General features: G+C 42.9%; 4 protein-coding genes and 2 pseudogenes across 4 annotated transcripts; all 6 read left to right on the forward strand.

Annotated features, from left to right (window-relative positions):
- Positions 1-1869: 1869 nt before the first annotated feature.
- LOC123501796 (cuticle protein 21-like) lies at positions 1870-2996 on the forward strand. Its single transcript, XM_045250815.1, has 3 exons — positions 1870-2158; positions 2451-2546; positions 2634-2996. Exons 1-3 carry the CDS (start codon positions 2147-2149, stop codon positions 2916-2918), a joined length of 393 nt encoding a protein of 130 aa, XP_045106750.1. The 5' UTR covers positions 1870-2146; the 3' UTR covers positions 2919-2996.
- Positions 2997-5249: 2253 nt separating this feature from the next.
- LOC123501797 lies at positions 5250-7082 on the forward strand (annotated as a pseudogene).
- A 2291-nt stretch (positions 7083-9373) lies between these two features.
- LOC123501798 lies at positions 9374-10852 on the forward strand (annotated as a pseudogene).
- Positions 10853-14430: 3578 nt separating this feature from the next.
- LOC123501799 (cuticle protein 19.8-like) lies at positions 14431-16042 on the forward strand. Its single transcript, XM_045250817.1, has 3 exons — positions 14431-14453; positions 15468-15584; positions 15715-16042. The coding sequence occupies exons 1-3, from the start codon at positions 14442-14444 to the stop codon at positions 15991-15993; spliced, it is 408 nt and encodes a 135-aa protein (XP_045106752.1). The 5' UTR covers positions 14431-14441; the 3' UTR covers positions 15994-16042.
- A 3516-nt stretch (positions 16043-19558) lies between these two features.
- On the forward strand, positions 19559-20366 carry LOC123501800 (cuticle protein 21-like). Its single transcript, XM_045250818.1, has 3 exons — positions 19559-19582; positions 19860-19955; positions 20043-20366. The coding sequence occupies exons 1-3, from the start codon at positions 19571-19573 to the stop codon at positions 20319-20321; spliced, it is 387 nt and encodes a 128-aa protein (XP_045106753.1). The 5' UTR covers positions 19559-19570; the 3' UTR covers positions 20322-20366.
- A 2804-nt stretch (positions 20367-23170) lies between these two features.
- LOC123501801 (cuticle protein-like) lies at positions 23171-24146 on the forward strand. Its single transcript, XM_045250819.1, has 3 exons — positions 23171-23204; positions 23612-23707; positions 23795-24146. The coding sequence occupies exons 1-3, from the start codon at positions 23193-23195 to the stop codon at positions 24071-24073; spliced, it is 387 nt and encodes a 128-aa protein (XP_045106754.1). The 5' UTR covers positions 23171-23192; the 3' UTR covers positions 24074-24146.
- The last annotated feature ends 703 nt before the right edge of the window (positions 24147-24849 follow it).

Genomic DNA, 24849 nt, shown 5'->3' on the forward strand with positions numbered 1-24849 from the left:
GTTTTAAGAAAAGGGGGGTTTAGCACGCAGGAGACTTTTCAGGATGCGAGCGCGCGAAGCGTGCCAGTGAAAAAATTTTGCACTTGCAAGATCATTTCGTTCACACCTTCTTGGCACTGCATTATAATTACACAACAAACGCTGAAGAAATCTAAATGGTTCAAACTGAAAATGGAAGAAAGCTATCTATAGTCATCTTTGGTAAACATGAGATGGCTCAAACACATAAGGACAGTGTTGCTGCATGGAAAAATCTACCAGACAACATTGCTAACAAGGAAACCTTGCACAGATGACAGCAGCATAAATGAACTTTCAAAGTACTACAAAGTTGAGTTTTTCTGCAATTTTTGATAATAATAAAAAAAAAACTACAAAAAATTTTAGGGGCTTAAGAATATTTTATGGGGGCTTCAGCCCCCTTAAGATAGACTTAACGACGCCTATGACGTATACTATTTCTGGCACACTGAAGCGGACAAGAAAGTATGCACACACACACACACACACACACACACACACACGCCCGGTAGCTTAGTGGTTAGAGCGCTGGCTTCACAAGCCAGAGGACCGGGGTTCGATTTCCCGGCGGGGTGAAGATATTTGGGTGTGTCTCCTTTCACGTGTAGCACCTGTTCACCTAGCAGTGAGTAGGTACGGGATGTAAATCGAGGAGTTGTGACCTTGTTGTCCCGGTGTGTGGTGTGTGCCTGGTCTCAGGCCTATCCGAAGATCGGAAATAATGAGCTCTGAGCTCGTTCCGTAGGGTAACGTCTGGCTGTCTCGTCAGAGACTGCAGCAGATCAAACAATGAACACACACATACAGACACACACACACACATAGAGACACACACACACACACACACACGCAGATAGACTTTTTAATGTGATTCTGGATTTAATTCAGTTCTTTTTAAAGACCGTAATCTTTCATAAATATAGTTTGTTATTGTTTAGCCTGTCTTGCATAAAGAACAAAAGGAGAGCAGGACCAAGATATGCTTTGGCTCCTTCCAGTATGGAATATCGCTGCTCCTCCCGCCACGTCCTTCACCTATACACTAAGGAATACTTATAGTGGCTACAGTGGGAGACAACCTACCAGAATTCCTTCCGAGCAACTCTACTCTTACTGTGAACCAGGGAATGTAGCAAGAGATGGAATTCCAATGCCCAGGCACCAGACAGGTGATGGGGAGAAAATAGCAGGAGACAAAAAAAAAAAAAAAAAAAAAGATGCCAAGTGGTGGATGAGAAGAAAAGTGTTTAGAGTACATGGCGATATGATAACATCAAAATCATTCAAGACAAAGGTAAAGAGAATAATAGTAATAACAATAACTGCAATAATGATCCCTGGAGCTGACACATAAGCAATGAAGGGGACGGAAGGAAGGAAGAAAAAACATACAGATATAAATGCTTCGTAAGATGGACAATAGTTGTATCAACTGAAGAAAATTTAGGAATGAACGTGTGAGTTGAAGAACAGAAGTTAAGTATATAATAAAGATCTGAAAGCCAAAGTTGGGATGCTTTGCTCATAACTAAGAAGAGATCGAGAACCTACTGAAAGAATCTGGAAAATGTCAGTTGCGAGTAAAGTATATAAACTGAATGAAAAATAATCTCAAGACAAGGATTCGTTTCGTAGCTTCAGAGAATGGGAGCAACACGAGGATCGAACACAGAGAGACAACAGGGGAAGGTTTCTTTACGTATTAGCACAGTACATGACGCTGGGAACCACTAGAGGTGAAAGATAATCAGTTCCTAGCGACAAATTTCTAAATTCTTTGACATGTGCGTGAAATATGACAAACCCAAACAGGAAATAATCTCACCAACATCAACATAACTGGCTAAAATCGATATTTTTGTGACGACGAAATGTGATCATTAGTTTCAGTTAGTCGACCTGCACGTGGAGGGAGTAGCTACAGTGTGAAACCTTGTCTCACGAGGCGAGCCAGCATCAGTTCAAACATTATTTCTTCTGTTCTAATAGATATTTCTTCACTTCCGGGCGGCGTCCTTCAGGCCGCGGCTCATGTGACATCAGTGAGGCAGCAATACTCCGCAGTATAAAAGGCGGCGCGTTCCTCCTCGGTCATCACTTGTGATCAGCTCTAGTTACACTCGCCATGGGTCTCAAGGTAGTGCAAGGCCCGGCTGCAGCACGCCGTGACAACGATTGCTTTCTTTCACGAACATTTAAAGAAAAACTACTGTAGACAGTGAAGACTTTCAAAAGAAAATCATAGTAATATTTTCCATTTCAAATCGAATGTGTGTGTGTGTGTGTGTGTGTGTGTGTGTGTGTGTGTGTGTGTGTGTGTGTGTGTGTGTGTGTGTGTGTGTGTGTGTGTGTGTGTGTGTGTGTGTGTGTGTGTGTGTGTGTTCGTCTCGCAGCGTATCAAACCTTTTCATTTCTTTTCCCTCCTCCAGGTTGTCCTGCTTTTCGCCCTAGTGGCCGCAGCCCTCGCCCGCCCAGACACGCCCTACCAACCTCCAGCTTCCTCCTACAACGCCCCCGCCCCAGACGTGAGTATCTTTACTCCTGAAGGAGGGTGTTCACTTTCACAGCGCGGAGTCACGGCCACGCTCACTGCCACGTTCCTTCCCCTCCAGGCGCCGCCCAGGTACGACTACAATTACGCCGTGGTGGACGACTTCTCCGGCAACAACTACAATGCCCAGGAGGCGCGTAACGGCTACGACACCCAGGGATCCTACCTCGTGCAGCTGCCCGACGGCCGCCTGCAGAGGGTCACCTACACCGTCAACGGCGACTCAGGCTTCGTGGCCGACGTGACTTACGAGGGCGAGGCCCAGTATGCCCCCCAGAGCTACGCCCCCGCCCACGCCCCCGCCCCCTCCTATAGGCCAGCGCCAACCCCGCCAGCCTACCAGTGAGCACCACGCACCACACACTGTACACAATTATTTATTAAACCATTCATGACCTGCACCTCTTGTTTCACCAAAAACTCGCCGCTGGTGACCCCCAGGGACAAGTCACAGAGAAACATCTTGGTGACAGAACAAGTCGCAAAGAAACATCCTGGTGACGGAACAAGTCGCTAAGAAACATCTTGGTGACGTGGGCATTCGACACATGTTACACAACTAACTGAAAGTGAAGCACTTCTGTCTCTATTTGCTATAAGTATTACACAACATATAGTCGATCTCAAAAAGTCTTTCCTTTCTTTTATTTGCAACACACGCTTTATTTTTGATGATCCAGGTGGCCTATTGAAGTATGTTTGTCTACTGTAATTTATAATTCTGTTGCCTTCAGCGCATCCACATAGGAATATACACAAAACTATGTAATGTGGATACAGTCTTTATTTCTTTGACTCAGGCCTCACGAGATGTCATTCCAGCAATCAGAAGACCGTGTTCAATAACTTGAATTTATTTCATTTATTCTTATTTTCTGCCACAGATCATTTTCTTCACCAAACACAAATGCACTTTTCCGCACACTAACTACCACAGAAAGCTTCATTGCCGCTACAAATTGTTAAACGTTTAGTATTGTTGTGTGTAAATGTAGGTCCACACCTGTAAATATTGTTTACGAAAAGAAAGTTTGCAACATGTTCTGAAGCCGTTTTCCCAAGCAAATGAGAAAAACAAGCAGTAGCACTAAGTCTCCGAAGAGGACGATGGGGGAGCAGCTTGGAACTTACTCTCTCACGGACAACCCCACTCAAGGGGGCACGACCAGGAGAGGCCTACCAGGAAGGGATTTGACACCCCAAGGAATTCGGTGATGGGGACGCCACCCCCATACCGACGGCCTGGCTACCCAACACTAGGGCTCACCGTTGTAACTGTCGTGTAGTTCGCAAGGATGATGCTCCCTGCTAAGCACCTCCAGAACCACAGACCGCTGGCAGGGCAACAATCACCAGCGGTTGTACATCCAGCGCCAAGTATAATTTTAGTATTACTTCAGGACTCCTGTTTTTAACACTTCTGAAAATGAATCCCAATACTCTATTCGCTTTATTTCTGGCCTCAATACATTGCTTCCTTGTACCGAGATCGGAGCTAAGTATGACTCCTAAATCTTTCTCATACTTGGAACTTCCTAGTGCCACGTTATCTATCGTGTGCCTATTGCTTGGATTATCTCTACTTACGCTCAGTACCCTGCACTTGTTAATATTGAACTGCATTAGCCATCTATCTGTCCATTCTTTCATCCTATCCAAGTCTGCCTGCAAAGCCCTGGCATCCGAATCAGACCTAATTAATCTACCTATCTTTGTGTCGTCCGCAAATGTACTGATGTCACTATTAATTCCACTATCTAAGTCGTTGATATATATTAGAAATAATAATGGCCCTAAAACTGAGCCTTGTGGCATCCCACTAACTACTTCTCCCCACTGGGAATTAGATCCATTAATTACTACCCTCTGTCGCCTGTCGTCTAACCACGCTTTAATCCAGCCTAATATTCTACCTTCTATACCGTGTGCTTTATCCTTTTTTAAGAGCCTCTGGTGAGGTACCTTGTCAAAGGCTTGTCTAAGTATAAAATGTCATAATTATCACCTTATCTGCCGCTTCATAAACCTTACTATACAAGCTCAACAAGTTGGTAAGACACGACTTCCCCTTCGTAAATCGATGTTGTGTTTGATTTATCAAGACGTGTTTGTCTAGGTGTTCCCTAATGGTTTTCGCTATTATTGATTCCATTAGTTTACCCACAATTGAAGTTAAGCTGACAGGCCTGAAATTAGACGTTAGGGTTTTATCTCCCCTCTTAAATATGGGAACCATATTAGCTTCTCTCCACATTGTAGGCACCTCACCTGACTCCAGTGACATCCTAAAAAGTACCGCTAGAAGCTCGCTGACGACTTCCTTGCATTTCTTTAGAACCCTTGGATATACTTTATCAGGTCCTACTGAAGTAGTAGTAGAAGTAGTAGTAGTAGTAGTAGTAGTAGTAGTAGTAGTAGTAGTAGTAGTAGTAGTAGTAGTAGTAAAAGTAGTAGTAGTGATATCACCGCCACCACCACCGCCAGTAAGAGCAGCAAGCAGCAGCAGTAATCGCCGTAAATACACCAGCTCCATCGTGAAGGGGAGGTCGGGGACGCGGCTTTCGGCCTTCAATTGAGGGAGGCGTCTCTCGGCCCGAGGCTCACCTGACGTCACCGAGGCGTGGCACATCCCAGTATATAAGACGACGTCTTTCCCTCAGTCCTTAGATCTCATCACCAACAGTCGCCATGGCTCTCAAGGTAGTGCATAACCACCCACCGTAGCCTTCTACGACAGGGTTTCTTTGTTTTTGTCAATTCTCACACTTGATGAAAAATATCTATCCAAATCCGTCTCTTTCCTTATGCTTCAAATTCATCAACGTGGAAGTGCTCCAAAAATTCATGGGAAGATGTAATGGTGACTTGTGACAGTTTTAGTTGTAAAGAACAGCTGGTCATTCTTGCTATTTTTCCTCATTATGACTTTGGTACTGAATTTCTGCAAAGATGTTATCGTGACTTGTGACAATCTCATGATTGGCGACTTAACTGTCTGAAATCAAACTGCACCAACCATGCTGTGGTTGAAAGTTACTGACATCACGGTAGTTGTTACTAAGTGACTAACATCGCGAAAGTTTAAACCAAAATGAATAGCATTATACGTTCGTGGTAAAAGCGTATTACGTTTTTGTTACAGTAGTAAAAAATAAGACGATTAGCTGCTAGAAGTATAACAAATTTGTATTTTCAATCTTTAATGAAAAGTACTTATTGTTATTTTTTTTTATGAAATAAGTACATTTCATTAAAAACTTAAAACACAAATTGTTAAGAGTGAACTGCTATGTATTCCAACATCCACTTAAAATCAGAACATTTGTTACGGGCAATCACGCTACCACTCCGGTAACACTGGCGGCCACAACACATAACATGCTGTTGTCAGATAATGAGGTTGCGGCCGCCTCGGTAAGCCAACCGCTGCCTTGCATTGCTGAGTATAGTGAATGCTCTGTTAAACGAGAGAAAAAAATGCATGGGAAATTACCGAAGCCATGGTGTGTGTGTGTGTGTGTGTGTGTGTGTGTGTGTGTGTGTGTGTGTGTGTGTGTGTGTGTGTGTGTGTGTGTGTGTGTGTGTGTGTGTAATTCACCTCGGTCGTCTGCTGGTCACCCAGCCAGTCATCCCCATTACGGAGCGAGCTCAGAGCTCATAGACCGATCTTCGGGTAGGACTGAGACCACAACACACTCCACACACCGGGAAAGCGAGACCACAACCACTCGAGTTACATCCCGTTTTCTGCTAGGTGAACAGGGGCCACACATTAAGAGGCTTGCCCATTTGCCTCGTTGCGCCGGGACTCGAACCCGGGCCTCTCGATTGTGAGTCGAGCGTGCTAACCACTACACTACGCGTGTGTGTGTGTGTGTGTGTGTGTGTGTGTGTGTGTGTGTGTTTCTGACGACCTTCTTTTCTTCTTCAGTTTGTTCTGTTTTCTGCCCTCGTGGCCGCCGCCCTCGCCCGTCCTGACACGCCCTACCATCCACCCACCCCTAGCTACCACGCCCCTGCACCCTCTTACCACGCCCCCGCTCCTGATGTGAGTAGCTTACCTCGTTTTCGACAACTGTTCACATTCCCAACACAGATGTTGTGATGGCAAGTCGCTGCTAATATTTCGTGTTGGTTGAGTCGCGGCCACGCTCACTCTCCAAATCCTTCCCTCCAGGCACCGCCCAGGTACGACTACAACTACGCCGTGGTGGACGACAACTCTGGCAACAACTACAATGCTCAGGAGGCGCGCGACGGCTACGACACCCAGGGATCTTACTACGTGCAGCTGCCCGACGGCCGCCTGCAGAGGGTCACCACACCGTCAACGGTGACTCAGGCTTCGTGGCCGACGTGACCTACGAGGGCGAGGCCCGGTATGTCCCCCAGAGTTATGCCCCAGCCCCCGCCCCCTCCTACAGGCCAGCACCCACCCCGCCAACCTACCAGTGAGCACCCCGCACCACACACTGTACACAATTATTTATTAAAGCATTCATGACCTGTACCTCTTGTTTAACCAAAATCCTCTTGACGACTGAAGCACGACCTACCACTCATCCTGCGCCTACTGGAGGACAACGCCGCAGTCTACTGAACAAGCAAGGCTCGTGCTTTCAAGCATTTCACTACCCTAAAACATTGCCAATGAGGAAATTGTAGCACTTAAAGTAGCAGGAAGAGATTATGACTGGAAGGGAATGTTTACATGATAATCTAAAAGATGAAAGCTGTACTGGTTGTTTATGTGGTGATCGAAATATTTGTTGATGAACTGAAGACAGGAAAGTTAGTACTTCAGTGAAATATGGCATTGTGTGTCTATAAGCGATAGTTGTTGGGGTTTTCCTCAAACCAAGGAGGATTACTCTGGGGTTTGCAGTGACATCTTTGATCCTCTAGTCCCTATATACCTCTATTTCATCAAAAGCATATATATTTTCAAAACCTGGGATTGTTTATTGCTTATGTAATGACGTAAAATAGGTTTTAAGAAAAGGGGGGTTTAGCACGCAGGAGACTTTTCAGGATGCGAGCGCGCGAAGCGTGCCAGTGAAAAAATTTTGCACTTGCAAGATCATTTCGTTCACACCTTCTTGGCACTGCATTATAATTACACAACAAACGCTGAAGAAATCTAAATGGTTCAAACTGAAAATGGAAGAAAGCTATCTATAGTCATCTTTGGTAAACATGAGATGGCTCAAACACATAAGGACAGTGTTGCTGCATGGAAAAATCTACCAGACAACATTGCTAACAAGGAAACCTTGCACAGATGACAGCAGCATAAATGAACTTTCAAAGTACTACAAAGTTGAGTTTTTCTGCAATTTTTAATAATAATAAAAAAAAACTACAAATAATTTTTGGGGCTTAAGAATATTTTATGGGGGCTTCAGCCCCCTTAAGATAGACTTAACGACGCCTATGACGTATACTATTTCTGGCACACTGAAGCGGACAAGAAAGTATGCACACACACACACACACACACACACACACACACACACGCCCGGTAGCTTAGTGGTTAGAGCGCTGGCTTCACAAGCCAGAGGACCGGGGTTCGATTTCCCGGCGGGGTGAAGATATTTGGGTGTGTCTCCTTTCACGTGTAGCACCTGTTCACCTAGCAGTGAGTAGGTACGGGATGTAAATCGAGGAGTTGTGACCTTGTTGTCCCGGTGTGTGGTGTGTGCCTGGTCTCAGGCCTATCCGAAGATCGGAAATAATGAGCTCTGAGCTCGTTCCGTAGGGTAACGTCTGGCTGTCTCGTCAGAGACTGCAGCAGATCAAACAATGAACACACACATACAGACACACACACACACATAGAGACACACACACACACACACACGCAGATAGACTTTTTAATGTGATTCTGGATTTAATTCAGTTCTTTTTAAAGACCGTAATCTTTCATACATATAGTTTGTTATTGTTTAGCCTGTCTTGCATAAAGAACAAAAGGAGAGCAGGACCAAGATATGCTTTGGCTCCTTCCAGTATGGAATATCGCTGCTCCTCCCGCCACGTCCTTCACCTATACACTAAGGAATACTTATAGTGGCTACAGTGGGAGACAACCTACCAGAATTCCTTCCGAGCAGCTCTACTCTTACTGTGAACCAGGGAATGTAGCAAGAGATGGAATTCCAATGCCCAGGCACCAGACAGGTGATGGGGAGAAAATAGCAGGAGACAAAAAAAAAAAAAAAAAAAAAGATGCCAAGTGGTGGATGAGAAGAAAAGTGTTTAGAGTACATGGCGATATGATAACATCAAAATCATTCAAGACAAAGGTAAAGAGAATAATAGTAATAACAATAACTGCAATAATGATCCCTGGAGCTGACACATAAGCAATGAAGGGGACGGAAGGAAGGAAGAAAAAACATACAGATATAAATGCTTCGTAAGATGGACAATAGTTGTATCAACTGAAGAAAATTTAGGAATGAACGTGTGAGTTGAAGAACAGAAGTTAAGTATATAATAAAGATCTGAAAGCCAAAGTTGGGATGCTTTGCTCATAACTAAGAAGAGATCGGGAACCTACTGAAAGAATCTGGAAAATGTCAGTTGCGAGTAAAGTATATAAACTGAATGAAAAAATAATCTCAAGACAAGGATTCGTTTCGTAGCTTCAGAGAATGGGAGCAACACGAGGATCGAACACAGAGAGACAACAGGGGAAGGTTTCTTTACGTATTAGCACAGTACATGACGCTGGGAACCACTAGAGGTGAAAGATAATCAGTTCCTAGCGACAAATTTCTAAATTCTTTGACATGTGCGTGAAATATGACAAACCCAACCAGGAAATAATCTCACCAACATCAACATAACTGGCTAAAATCGATATTTTTGTGACGACGAAATGTGATCATTAGTTTCAGTTAGTCGACCTGCACGTGGAGGGAGTAGCTACAGTGTGAAACCTTGTCTCACGAGGCGAGCCAGCATCAGTTCAAACATTATTTCTTCTGTTCTAATAGATATTTCTTCACTTCCGGGCGGCGTCCTTCAGGCCGCGGCTCATGTGACATCAGTGAGGCAGCAATACTCCGCAGTATAAAAGGCGGCGCGTTCCTCCTCGGTCATCACTTGTGATCAGCTCTAGTTACACTCGCCATGGGTCTCAAGGTAGTGCAAGGCCCGGCTGCAGCACGCCGTGACAACGATTGCTTTCTTTCACGAACATTTAAAGAAAAACTACTGTAGACAGTGAAGACTTTCAAAAGAAAATCATAGTAATATTTTCCATTTCAAATCGAATGTGTGTGTGTGTGTGTGTGTGTGTGTGTGTGTGTGTGTGTGTGTGTGTGTGTGTGTGTGTGTGTGTGTGTGTGTGTGTGTGTGTGTGTGTGTGTGTGTGTGTGTGTGTGTGTGTGTGTGTGTTCGTCTCGCAGCGTATCAAACCTTTTCATTTCTTTTCCCTCCTCCAGGTTGTCCTGCTTTTCGCCCTAGTGGCCGCAGCCCTCGCCCGCCCAGACACGCCCTACCAACCTCCAGCTTCCTCCTACAACGCCCCCGCCCCAGACGTGAGTATCTTTACTCCTGAAGGAGGGTGTTCACTTTCACAGCGCGGAGTCACGGCCACGCTCACTGCCACGTTCCTTCCCCTCCAGGCGCCGCCCAGGTACGACTACAATTACGCCGTGGTGGACGACTTCTCCGGCAACAACTACAATGCCCAGGAGGCGCGTAACGGCTACGACACCCAGGGATTCTACCTCGTGCAGCTGCCCGACGGCCGCCTGCAGAGGGTCACCACACCGTCAACGGCGACTCAGGCTTCGTGGCCGACGTGACTTACGAGGGCGAGGCCCAGTATGCCCCCCAGAGCTACGCCCCCGCCCACGCCCCCGCCCCCTCCTATAGGCCAGCGCCAACCCCGCCAGCCTACCAGTGAGCACCACGCACCACACACTGTACACAATTATTTATTAAACCATTCATGACCTGCACCTCTTGTTTCACCAAAAACTCGCCGCTGGTGACCCCCAGGGACAAGTCACAGAGAAACATCTTGGTGACAGAACAAGTCGCAAAGAAACATCCTGGTGACGGAACAAGTCGCTAAGAAACATCTTGGTGACGTGGGCATTCGACACATGTTACACAACTAACTGAAAGTGAAGCACTTCTGTCTCTATTTGCTATAAGTATTACACAACATATAGTCGATCTCAAAAAGTCTTTCCTTTCTTTTATTTGCAACACACGCTTTATTTTTGATGATCCAGGTGGCCTATTGAAGTATGTTTGTCTACTGTAATTTATAATTATCAAACTACACATTTTTTACAAAGAATTTTACAACACACAATACAACACTGCCTAATTTCATGATAACAGCCTGAAGCTTAGTAATATAATATGATTTAGCCATCAAAAGATTGAGAAGATCTTGTTAGTCTGTGTTAAATGTATGGATTGCGGTGGAGCGTCCTGCATGGTGATATGTTGGTAAGCTCATATGTGAAACTTCTGTTGCCTTCAGCGCATCCACATAGGAATATACACAAAACTATGTAATGTGGATACAGTCTTTATTTCTTTGACTCAGGCCTCACGAGATGTCATTCCAGCAATCAGAAGACCGTGTTCAATAACTTGAATTTATTTCATTTATTCTTATTTTCTGCCACAGATCATTTTCTTCACCAAACACAAATGCACTTTTCCGCACACTAACTACCACAGAAAGCTTCATTGCCGCTACAAATTGTTAAACGTTTAGTATTGTTGTGTGTAAATGTATGTCCACACCTGTAAATATTGTTTACGAAAAGAAAGTTTGCAACATGTTCTGAAGCCGCTTCCAAACAGTTTGCAAGCCATTTTCCATGTATTTGGAAGCAGATAAGAAACAAATTTTCACGTAAAATGATGGCAGAGTTCATACATGAGTAGATGGATGTAAGGGTGACTGTATAGACGGATAGATAAATAGATGGATGTATGGATGAGTGGATAAATGCGTGGATGTGTGGCGAAGTGGATAGATGAGGAAAAAAGAATGAATGGAGGGATGAATGAATGAATAAATAGATGGCTGGATGAATGAATAAGTAAATAATTGTATGAATATGTGAATGAATGAATGATTCAAATTATCAATCAATTAACGTGTAAATAGATTGAAAGATGGATGAACTACGAATGAAAAGTTGAAATACTTAAAAAAATGTCCGCTAGAAATTAATGAATGGGTGGATGAAAAAGAATGTATTGGTAGGATGACTGAGTGGATTGACGGGTGGGTGGGCGACTTGATGGATAAATGAAAGGCTGGGTGTTAGGATAATTTACTGAATGAAAGGGTGTGTGGATGGAAGGATGGATGGATGAATGGATGGATAGATGGATGAATGAATGACTGAATCTGTTTGTGTGTTAGTTGTTAGATGGATAAATAGACCGATAAATGAATGAATGGCTGGGTAGGTGGGTGGATGTAAGGATAGATGAATGGATGAACGGATGATTGAGTGGATGGTTGAATGGATGAATAGATGGAATAATAAAAAGCAGGACTTTGTGTACAGCAGCAGCAAAAACCAAATTCGACTAATTGTAAACACCGCAGCAAAGCGCCGACGGTCAACACTATGGTCCGAAGGCACTGGGAGGATTAAAACATAAGAACATAAGAAAAGAGGGAAGCAGCAAGAGGCCGCCAGCTCTATACGAGGCAGTCCCAGTGTGCTTTAGCTACCTAATTCCATCTATCTTCCCCATCCATGAACTTATCTAACCTTCTTTTAAAGCTTCCTATTGACTCAGCTCTGACTACATGACCACTGAGACCGTTCCACTCATCAACCACTCTGTTTGAAAACCAGTTTCTCTCCATTTCTTTCCTAAACCTGAATTTTTCAATTTCAAACCCATTATTTCTGGTTCTGTCCCTGCTACTGATCCTAAGATCTACATTCATGTCCCCTTTGTTAAAACCCTTATACCACTTAAATACTTCTATCAGGTCTCCTCTTAACCTACGTCTCTCTAAGGAATGCAGATTGAGTTTTTTCAGTCTCTCTTCATAGGAAATATCCCTCAGTCCCTGTATCTTTTTAGTCATCCTCCTTTCCACTGACTCCAACAAAGCTATGTCCTTCCTGAAATGTGGGAACCAGAATTGTACCGCATAGTCAAGATGTGGCCTGACCAGCGCCAAGTATATTTGGCTACCTTAAGAGAGTCATAATTAGTTACTACCGCCGTTTTCCCAAGCAAATGAGAAAAACAAGCAGTAGCACTAAGTCTCCGAAGAGGACGATGGGGGAGCAGCTTGGAACTTACTCTCTCACGGACAACCCCACTCAAGGGGGCACGACCAGGAGAGGCCTACCAGGAAGGGATTTGACACCCCAAGGAATTCGGTGATGGGGACGCCACCCCCATACCGACGGCCTGGCTACCCAACACTAGGGCTGACCGTTATAACTGTCGTGTAGTTCGCAAGGATGATGCTCCCTGCTAAGCACCTCCAGAACCACAGACCGCTGGCAGGGCAACAATCACCAGCGGTTGTACATCCAGCGCCAAGTATAATTTTAGTATTACTTCAGGACTCTTGTTTTTAACACTTCTGAAAATGAATCCCAATACTCTATTCGCTTTATTTCTGGCCTCAATACATTGCTTCCTTGTACCGAGATCGGAGCTAAGTATGACTCCTAAATCTTTCTCATACTTGGAACTTCCTAGTGCCACGTTATCTATCGTGTGCCTATTGCTTGGATTATCTCTACTTACGCTCAGTACCCTGCACTTGTTAATATTGAACTACATTAGCCACCTATCTGTCCATTCTTTCATCCTATTCAAGTCTGCCTGCAAAGGCCTGGAATCCGAATCAGACCTAATTAATCTACCTCTCTTTGTGTCGTCCGCAAATGTACTGATGTCACTATTAATTCCACTATCTAAGTCGTTGATATATATTAGAAATAATAATGGCCCTAAAACTGAGCCTTGTGGCATCCCACTAACTACTTCTCCCCACTGGGAATTAGATCCATTAATTACTACCCTCTGTCGCCTGTCGTCTAACCACGCTTTAATCCAGCCTAATATTCTACCTTCTATACCGTGTGCTTTATCCTTTTTTAAGAGCCTCTGGTGAGGTACCTTGTCAAAGGCTTGTCTAAGTATAAAATGTCATAATTATCACCCTTATCTGCCGCTTTATAAACCTTACTATACTAGCTCAACAAGTTGGTAAGACACGACTTCCCCTTCGTAAATCGATGTTGTGTTTGATTTATCAAGACGTGTTTGTCTAGGTGTTCTCTAATGCTTTTCGCTATTATTGATTCCATTAGTTTACCCACAATTGAAGTTAAGCTGACAGGCCTGTAATTAGACGTTAGGGTTTTATCTCCCCTCTTAAATATGGGAACCATATTAGCTTCTCTCCACATTGTAGGCACCTCACCTGACTCCAGTGACATCCATAAAAGTACCGCTAGAGGCTCGCTGACGACTTCCTTGCATTTCTTCAGAACCCTTGGATATACTTTATCAGGTCCTAGTGAAGTAGCAGTAGTAGTAGTAGTAGTAGTAGTAGTAGTAGTAGTAGTAGTAGTAGTAGTAGTAGTAGTAGTAGTAAAAGTAGTAGTAGTGATATCACCGCCACCACCACCGCCAGTAAGAGCAGCAAGCAGCAGCAGTAATCGCCGTAAATACACCAGCTCCATCGTGAAGGGGAGGTCGGGGACGCGGCTTTCGGCCTTCAATAGAGGGAGGCGTCTCTCGGCCCGAGGCTCACCTGACGTCACCGAGGCGTGGCACATCCCAGTATATAAGACGACGTCTTTCCCTCAGTCCTTAGATCTCATCACCAACAGTCGCCATGGCTCTCAAGGTAGTGCATAACCACCCACCGTAGCCTCTACGACAGGGTTTCTTTGTTTTTGTCAATTGTCACACTTGATGAAAAATATCTATCCAAATCCGTCTCTTTCCTTATGCTTCAAATTCATCAACGTGGAAGTGCTCCAAAAATTCATGGGAAGATGTAATGGTGACTTGTGACAGTTTTAGTTGTAAAGAACAGCTGGTCATCCTTGCTATTTTTCCTCATTATGACTTTGGTACTGAATTTCTGCAAAGATGTTATCGTGACTTGTGACAATCTCATGATTGGCGACTTAACTGTCTGAAATCAAACTGCACCAACCATGCTGTGGTTGAAAGTTACTGACATCACGGTAGTTGTTACTAAGTGACTAACATCGCGAAAGTTTAAACCAAAATGAATAGCATTATACGTTCGTGGTAAAAGCGTATTACGTTTTTGTTACAGTAGTAAAAAATAAGACGATTAGCTGCTAGAAGTATAACAAATTTGTATTTTCAATCTTTAATGAAAAGTACTTAATGTTTTTTTTTTTATGAAATAAGTACATTTCATAAAAACTAAAAACACAAATTGTTAAGAGTGAACTGCTATGTATTCCAACATCCACTTAAAATTAGAACATTTGTTACGGGCAATCACGCTACCACTCCGGTAACACTGGCGGCCACAACACATAACATGCTGTTGTCAGATAATGAGGTTGCGGCCGCCTCGGTAAGCCAACCGCTGCCTTGCATTGCTGAGTATAGTGAATGCTCTGTTAAACGAGAGAAAAAAATGCATGGAAATTACCGAAGCCATGGTGTGTGTGTGTGTGTGTGTGTGTGTGTGTGTGTGTGTGTGTGTGTGTGTGTGTGTGTGTGTGTGTGTGTGTGTGTGTGTGTGTGTGTGTGTGTGTGTGTGTGTTTGTGTGTGTGTGTGTGTGTGTGTGTGTGTGTGTGTGTGTGTGTGTGTGTGTGTGTGTGTGTGTGTGTGTGTGTGTGTGTGTGTTTCTGACGACCTTCTTTTCTTCTTCAGTTTGTTCTGTTTTCTGCCCTCGTGGCCGCCGCCCTCGCCCGTCCTGACACGCCCTACCATCCACCCACCCCTAGCTACCACGCCCCTGCACCCTCTTACCACGCCCCCGCTCCTGATGTGAGTAGCTTACCTCGTTTTCGACAACTGTTCACATTCCCAACACAGATGTTGTGATGGCAAGTCGCTGCTAATATTTCGTGTTGGTTGAGTCGCGGCCACGCTCACTCTCCAAATCCTTCCCCTCCAGGCACCGCCCAGGTACGACTACAACTACGCCGTGGTGGACGACAACTCTGGCAACAACTACAATGCTCAGGAAGCGCGCGACGGCTACGACACCCAGGGATCTTACTACGTGCAGCTGCCCGATGGCCGCCTGCAGAGGGTCACCTACACCGTCAACGGTGACTCAGGCTTCGTGGCCGACGTGACCTACGAGGGCGAGCCCCGGTATGCCCCCCAGAGTTACGCTCCAGCCCCCGCCCCCTCCTACAGGCCAGCACCCACCCCGCCAGCCTACCAGTGAGCACCACGCACCACACACTGTACACAATTATTTATTAAAGCATTCATGACCTGTACCTCTTGTTTCACCAAAAACCCACCGCTGGTGACCCCCAGGGACAAGTCACAGAGAAACATCCTGGTAATAGAACAAGTCACAGAGATACATTCTGGTGGCGGAACAAGTCACAGAGATACATTCTGGTGGCGGAACAAGTCACAGAGATACATTCTGGTGGCGGAACAAGTCACAGAGATACACGGAACAAGTCACTAAGAAACATCTTCGTGACGTGGGCATTCGACACATGTTACACAACTACCTGACAGTGAAGCACTTCTGTCTCTATTTGCTATAAGTATTACACAACATATAGTCGATCTCAAAAAGCCTTTCCTTTCTTTTATTTGCAACACACGCTTTATTCTTGATGATCCAGGTAGCCTATTGAAGTATGTTTATCTACTGTAATTTATAACTATCAAACTACACTTTTTTTACAAAGAATTTTACAACACACAATACAACACTGCCTGATTTCATGATAACAGCCTGAAGCTTAGTAATATAATATGATTTAGCCATCAAAAGATTGAGAAGATCTTGTCAGTCTGTGTTGAATGTATGGCCACACCTCGGAATGCGGTGGATCGTCCTGCATTATGATGTGTTGGTAAGCTCATATGTGAAACTTCTGTTGCCTTCAGCGCATCCACATAGGAATATACACAAAACTATGTAATGTGGATACAGTCTTTATTTCTTTGACTCAGGCCTCACGAGATGTCATTCCAGCAATCAGAAGACCGTGTTCAATAACTTGAATTTATTTCATTTATTCTTATTTTCTGCCACAGATAATTTTCTTCACCAAACACAAATGCACTTTTCCGTACACTAACTACCACAGAAAGCTTCATTGCCGCTACAAATTGTTAAACGTTTAGTATTGTTGTGTGTAAATGCATGTCCACACCTGTAAATATTGTTTACGAAAAGAAAGTTTGCAACATGTTCTGAAGCCGCTTCCAAACAGTTTGCAAGCCATTTTCCAGAGATTTGAAAGCAGTTCAGAAATAAATTTCCACGTAAAATGATGGCAGAGTTCATACATGAGTAGATGGATGTAAGGGTGACTGGACAGCCGGGTAGATAAATAGATGGATGTATGGATGACTGGATAAATGCTTGGATGTGTGGCTAAGTGGATAGATGAAGATAAGAATGAATAAATGGGCGGAGAGATGAATGGAGGGTGAATGAATGAATAAATAGATGGCTGGATGAATGAATTAGTAAACAATTGTATGAATATGTGAATGAATGAATGAATCAATCAATCAAATTATTAATCAAATAACGTGTAAATGGATTGAATGATGGATAAAATAAGAATGAAAAGTTGAAGTACATCAAAAATATTCGCTAGAAATTAATGAATGGTGGATGAAAAGAAATATTGGTAGGATGACTGAGTTGATGGATGGGTGGGAGGATAAATGAATGAATGAATATATGGGTGGGTGGATAAATGAATGAAAAGATGAATGGGTGAGTGAATGGATAATTGAAAGGTTGGGTGGGTGGACAAATTAATGAATAAGTTGGTGTGTGGATGGATGGACGGATGAATGAATGAATCGGTTGGTGTGTTGGTTGTTGAATGGATAAATAAATGGATAAATGAATGGCTGGGTGGGTGAAACTTTTTTTTTTTTTTTAATGCTTCGGCCTATAGTGCCTGTAGGCACATTTGAAGAGTACGTATAGGAAGCGCTGTTCAGCTTCCACCCATTAGTGGCGCAGGCAATTTGATCTATAGTGGTACCCATTTTAAGGCCTATATCACCACCCAAGAGCATCTTTGGTGTAACCACCTAGAACCTGGATATCATTGTGACATGTAGGCAACATTAAACCATTCCACAAATGGCTTACTTTCAAGGCGGTACATGGTGGGATTCTAATCTACTTATGGACGTCTACTCGATCCCACGCTCACCACCTTATCCACTACGCCACCGGCACAAAAGAACAACAACAGCAAAAATAAGAACAAACAACAACAAAAAAATACATGATCACATCTCGACAATGAGTTCAGAGGCCCGTCCTTCACTAGAGGGCGGCGCCCCTCAGACCGCCCCTCTAGTGTATGTAAGGATGGATGGATGGATGGATGGATGGATGAATGAATGAACGGATGATTGAGTGGATGATTGAATGGATGAAACGAAGGAATGATGAAAAATAGTAATTCGTATACAGCGGCCGCAAGAAACAAATTCGATTAACTGTAAACACCGTAGCAAAGCGCCGACGGTCAACACTATGGTCAGACGGTACTGAGAGGGATTAAAGTGTCACAAATGGCGACGCCCTGATGATGTCAGTCTTACTTTCTGAATCATTATCAGTAAATGTCAGAGAGATTAGGTGAAGAGATCCGTCACACGGTCTCCTGCCCGATTCCCCATCCATGCAATCTTTCCCTTTCCATCTTAATACCTGCACTTCTCCTCATCAAAGTGAGAGTCCCACCTTTACCCGGCATGGTTCACGTTTTTCTATATATTTTTTTCTCTCTGCCATGCAACAAGACACTAAAAGTCAATCCAGAGAGCCACATCACTGCCTAAAGATCACCTCGCTGCTTCTGTTTCAACTAAAACATCCTTACTTGAACCTTTTCGTTCTTCCAACATTTACACTTCCGAGCCTATCCACAAGAAGCAGCCACATATTTGTACAAATATACTGTCTGTGGCAGTTGCCTCTAAATAACAAGCTATTGTAATGCAACCATCTGCACTGGACACTCGCGAAAGTTTCTTCTGAACACAACGCTTGCTAACAGCTGCTGCAACTGCTTCCCGTAGAGCTATTGCGTGTGAAAGGAACGTTAGTAGAGAATCAAGCACAAAATACATGAGCTACCTAATGCAAGATGAGCTCAATTTTACTAATCCTACACTCAAATGATTTACATAGTATACCATGAAGCGTAAAAATATTTATGTAGTAGAATCTATTACGCAAATTCAGCAAGGTGAAGATACCAGATTCGACATAACGATAAAAAAAAAAATAAATAAATAAATAAAAAAAAAAAAGAAGCATTTTCACATATTAAGAAATTTTACTCTTCCTGAAGCCACACAACCAGTACATCACAAATTTGCCAACATATTGCACTCCACTCGCCGGAAGCACATTACCAGCACAGGTGACATTCACCGCAACTATCCAGATAATGAGCCTTGACCGCCAGGACATCGCCCACCACCACAGCACCACCTCGCCGCCTCTTTCACCACCCTACCTCCTGCCACCGAGTGTCTCTTCTTTAACGTGCAGCAAAGCATCACAGCAACCTCTTGGACATAAAAGAACAACAGCAGCAAAAATAGCAACAAACAACATAATAATTACACGACCGTATCTCGACAAAGAGTTTAAAGGCCCGTCCTTCACTAGAGGGCGGCGCCCCTCAGACCGCCTCTCGAGTGACGTCAACGAGGCAGTAACACTCCACAGTATATAAGGCGGCGCGTCCCTCCTCGATCATCACTCGTGATCAGCTCCAGTCACACTAGCCATGGCTCTCAAGGTAGTGCAGCCCGTGATTTTATCTCAGAGATTCCTATTAAGCGTTCATGAAACTTCCTTCTCGCCAAGATTCAATAGTGCCTCTCTTACAGGAAACAAAGAATTGCTGTCATTATGGATGTTAAGTAACATATGAGGACAATTGATTTCTTTTATGGTATCATCCCTATGTGTGTGTGTGTGTGTGTGTGTGTGTGTGTGTGTGTGTGTGTGTGTGTGTGTGTGTGTGTGTCGCCTTGCCGTGAATCAAATCTCTTAATTTCCTTTTTCTTCTCCAGGTTGTCCTGCTTTCCGCCCTCGTGGCAGCCGCCCTCGCCCGCCCCGACACGCCCTACCACCCCCCAGCATCCTCCTACCACGCCCCTGCCCCAGACGTGAGTATCTTTTCTCCTGAAGGAGGGTGTTCAATTTCACAGCGCTGAGTCGAGGCCACGCTTACTGCCACGCTCCATCCCCTCCAGGCACCGCCCAGGTACGACTACAATTACGCCGTGGTGGACGACTACTCCGGCAACAACTACAATGCCCAGGAGGCGCGCGACGGCTACGACACCCAGGGATCCTACCTCGTGCAGCTGCCCGACGGCCGCCTGCAGAGGGTCACCTACACCGTCAACGGCGACTCAGGCTTCGTGGCCGACGTGACCTACGAGGGCGAAGCCCAGTATGCCCCCCAAAGATACGCCCCCGCCCCCCCACCCTCCTACAGGCCAGCGCCCACCCCGCCAGCCTACCAGTGAGCACCCCGCACCACACACTGTACACAATTATTTATTAAAGCATTCATGACCTGCACCTCTTGTTTCACTTAAAACCAGCCTGACGACACAAACACAACCTTCCACGTGTCCTGCGTCTCCTGCAGGGCAACCGTTGCGGTTCACTGAACGACCAGGGCTCATTCATTGCATCTGTCACATGTCTCACTCCCTCGGGACTCTTGCCATGATGGAAACTGCACCACTTGTTGAAATATTCGCAAGAAGGATTGTTTTTTGCAGACTGTGACTGGAAACCCAACGTGTTACTTAAAGTCTTGATCCAAACTGTTTGAGGTGGTGGCTGCGGTGTTTCGTGTTATTTTTGTCGTTGCTCCAAGATCCATGTTCGGTTCGCTCTTGGGTTCGTCAAATTCGAGTTCAAGGAAAAATTGCTGCGAACTAACTGGAGGCTATTTTCAGCTGGACATTTTCCAGCATTTTTTAGGCACCATGCTTGCTCACAGGAAACTGATATTATTATTATTAGTAGTAATAATAGTACTACTAATAAAATGACAATAATGATAAAGATAATATTTATAATAATAATAGTAATAGTAATAGTAATAGTAAAAATAATTATAATAATAATAGTAATAATGATAATAATAATAATAATAATAATAATAATAATAATAATAATAATAATAATAATAATAATAATAATAATAATAATAATAATAATAATAATAATAATAATAATAATAATAATAATAATAATAATAATAATAATAATAATGATAATAACAATGACAATGATAACAATAACAATAACAATAATAATAATAATAATAATAATAATAATAATAATAATAATAATAATAATAGTAATAACATTAACAATAATAATGATAATAGTAATGATGATGATAATGATAATAATAATAATAATAATAATAATAATAATAATAATAATAATAATAATAATAATAATAATAACGATAATAATAATAATAATAATAATAATAATAATAATAATAATAATAATAATAATAATAATAATAATAATGATAATAACAATGACAATGATAATAATAATAATAACAATAATAATAATAATAACAATAGTAATAATAATAATAATAATAATAGTAATAACATTAACAATAATAATGATAATAGTAATGATGATGATAATGATAATAATAATAATAATAATAATAATAATAATAATAATAATAATAATAATAATAATAATAATAATAATAATAATAATAATAATAATAATAATAATAATAATAATAATAATAATAATAATAGTAATAGACTGAACAATAATAATGATAACAGCAACAATAGTAATGATAATTATAATAGTAATAATAATAATAATAATAATAATAATAATAATAATAATAATAATAATAATAATAATAATAATAATAACAATAATAACAATAATAATAATAATAGTAATAATAATATAGTTTACTACCTGCTTTTATGTTTGTATTTTTTCTGTTTCCGATCATTCTTTCTACTCCCTCACTTTCTCTTATATTTTTCGCTTAATTGTGAAAGCTAACTGTAATTATGATCTTCATTTTTATATTCTTCTTCCATTTACTCCTTCCAATTTTTTACTTTGTTCTATATTTTTCCTTGTTCGTGACAACTCATTGCAATCTTGGTTCTTGCTGTCATTTTCATATTCTTCCCCTACTCTTAATTCCTTGTTCTTTCTTAATATCTCTTTCCAAAACACAGATTACAATTACTATAGAAAAAACTTGGTTACACTTTTCACAATAAAGTTAATTTCTTCCTTAAATTCAAGTGATCAAAAGGTAAAGAAAATATACAACATGAGTGCAAGTTATGTGGAGTGCTAAAGTAAGAAAAAGGATATGAGAAGTGGAAACCGACCAAAGAACCAACACAAAAAAACATCAAGCTACACTGCCGTTAGAAAAACATCTGCACAGACTAACTTGAAATTAATACCATGAACAAAGTAATGTCAGGAGCAGCATGGACATTCTCATTCCCTGGACATCTAACACATGACACCAGAGCTATAAACAATAACCGTATCCGTCTCCAACTTCATTGTTTTCCTTAACCAATGTTCTCAAGTAAAAGGAGTAAAGTAAGTGCCAATAATCAAGTGTATCTCAAGATTTAGCAGAAACCTAACCTAACCAAACACCAGTGCCATATGTGTATTTCAAGCAGGTCTGCAGATGAAATTTAAACCCACTTCGATATTTTGTGGTCTGGATAGACCTGCGTGATGCTGGTGAATTAAAACTTAAGCTACACATATCTATGTTCTTCCAACAGCCTTAAAATTGCTGCGCGGCAAACAATACTGCTACTAATCGCTGACTGCCGAGCAAGTAGCCCTCCGTCACACAAAGTTTATTGCTTGGTAGTGGAACAATGTGTCGTCATGTCGTGCGGTGAACACTTCAAGGAAGTAGGGATATTACGTTTTGTTTACGAATTATTAAAAACTACAGTATCTCAGACCCCTGGTTGAAGATTTACTTAAGGAATGTAGAAAATCTAACGTCCACTGTATTCCTGAAATGTAAGGTGCCCACCCTGCAAGCATCTCACCAACACCATCAGGCCTGAAATGGTGTTGTTTGAGGTGAAAAGGTGATCATTGCAGTCTGTTTGTCGCACTGCAAGAGGAAGGAGTGCATTGCGAAACCTTCACCCTCGAGGCAAGGCAACAGAAGCTAGATCATTATTTGCCCTGTTCAAAGGCCCGTCCTTCAATTGTGAGCGGCGTCCTTCAGGCCGCGCCTCACGTGACGTCACGAGGCAGCAACACTACACAGTATATAAGGCGGCGCGTCCCTACTCTGTCATCACTCCAGATCAGCTTCAGTCACACTCGCCATGGCTCTCAAGGTAACGCACAGACAAGTTGCAGCTCCCCGCGGTTCTGTCTGGCGTACTAGGCGTTCATGAAGCTTTCTTCGTTCACTTTGCAGTGTCTTTCTTCAATTCACGATATCTTAGAGGAAGCATATCAGCAAAACTAACACTCCGTTTTAGTGCCATACAACTGCGCCAAATGTGCAAAAATATAAAATAGTTAACGGTAAATTGATAGAAGTTTATAACATATGCTGCCAACGGCTGGAAATATACATTAGAGGTAGAAAGAAAAATGAAAAATAATGAGAATACTATAGACCAGGGGTAAATAGTGAAGAAAATTATCAAAATGGAGTGTGAAAGGATGGAACTAAAGACCCGAGAAATTGATATAATAAAAAATAAAAAAAACAGAAAAATAACACTTCCTCCTCCAGGTTGTCCTGCTTTCCGCCCTCGTGGCCGCCGCCCTCGCCCGCCCCGACACGCCCTACCACCCTCCAGCTTCCTCCTACCACGCCCCCGCCCCAGACGTGAGTATCTTTCCTCCTGAAGTAGGATGTTCACTTTCACAGCGCTGAGTCGCAGCCACGCTCACTGCCATGCTCCTTCCCCTCCAGGCGCCGCCCAGGTACGACTACAACTATGCCGTGGTGGACGACTACTCCGGCAACAACTACAACGCTCAGGAGGCGCGCAACGGCTACGACACCCAGGGATCCTACTACGTGCAGCTGCCCGACGGCCGCCTGCAGAGGGTCACCTACACCGTCAACGGCGACTCAGGCTTCTTGGCCGACGTGACCTACGAGGGCGAGCCCCAGTATGCCCCCCAGAGCTACGCCCCCGCCCCCGCCCCCTCCTACAGGCCAGCGCCCACCCCGCCAGCCTACCAGTGAGCACCACGCACCACACACTGTACACAATTATTTATTAAAGCATTCATGACCTGCACCTCTTGTTTCAACTTAAAACCAGCCAGATGACTCAAGCACAACCTGCCACGCGTCCTGCGTGTCCTGCAAGGCAACGTCACGGTGCATTAAGTCAGTGGATTAAACTCTTAAATTTCTGGTAGACTGTTGGGAGCTTACCCTTTGACTAGGGTTCAAAACCTGATATTAAGGAACATCGATTAGTGAAACAAATGTAACTAAAAAAATGCTTCATTTTGAAACTGAAATAATGCTTGTTTCTCTTAACGAATAGCATTACTATTTAGTACGCACTGACACATCTTTAGTGGCAGAGTTTTTTTCATCACAGATTATAATGAAATAATTTTTTTCACATTTTTTTTTATGTAAGAGGGAACAACTGGACAAGGGAAATAAAAAAAAGAAAACCCCACTTAGTTTTCAGTCCGATAGAGTTAGCCAAAAGAAAGGGGAACACCCCCTTCTTAAAGGATGTGAAGTCATAGGAAGTTGGAAATACAGACACAGACAGGGAATTCCAGAGTTTACCAGAGAAAGTTATGAATGATTGAGGGTACCGGTTAACTCCCAATCATTCATACCTGTACATGCTTGTCACCAGTTGATATGAAGTTGCGTTGAAAAACCTGCCTCACATAGGTGTGTGGCTAAGACAGCACGAGACCATCCAGTACCTTTCTTACTAGCATTTGGAATGTTCTGAATGATGCACACACAAACACACACACTCACAAAAA

The sequence above is a fragment of the Portunus trituberculatus genome, chromosome 10, assembly GCF_017591435.1.
Source record: "Portunus trituberculatus isolate SZX2019 chromosome 10, ASM1759143v1, whole genome shotgun sequence".
NCBI classification, from domain to species: domain Eukaryota; kingdom Metazoa; phylum Arthropoda; class Malacostraca; order Decapoda; family Portunidae; genus Portunus; species Portunus trituberculatus.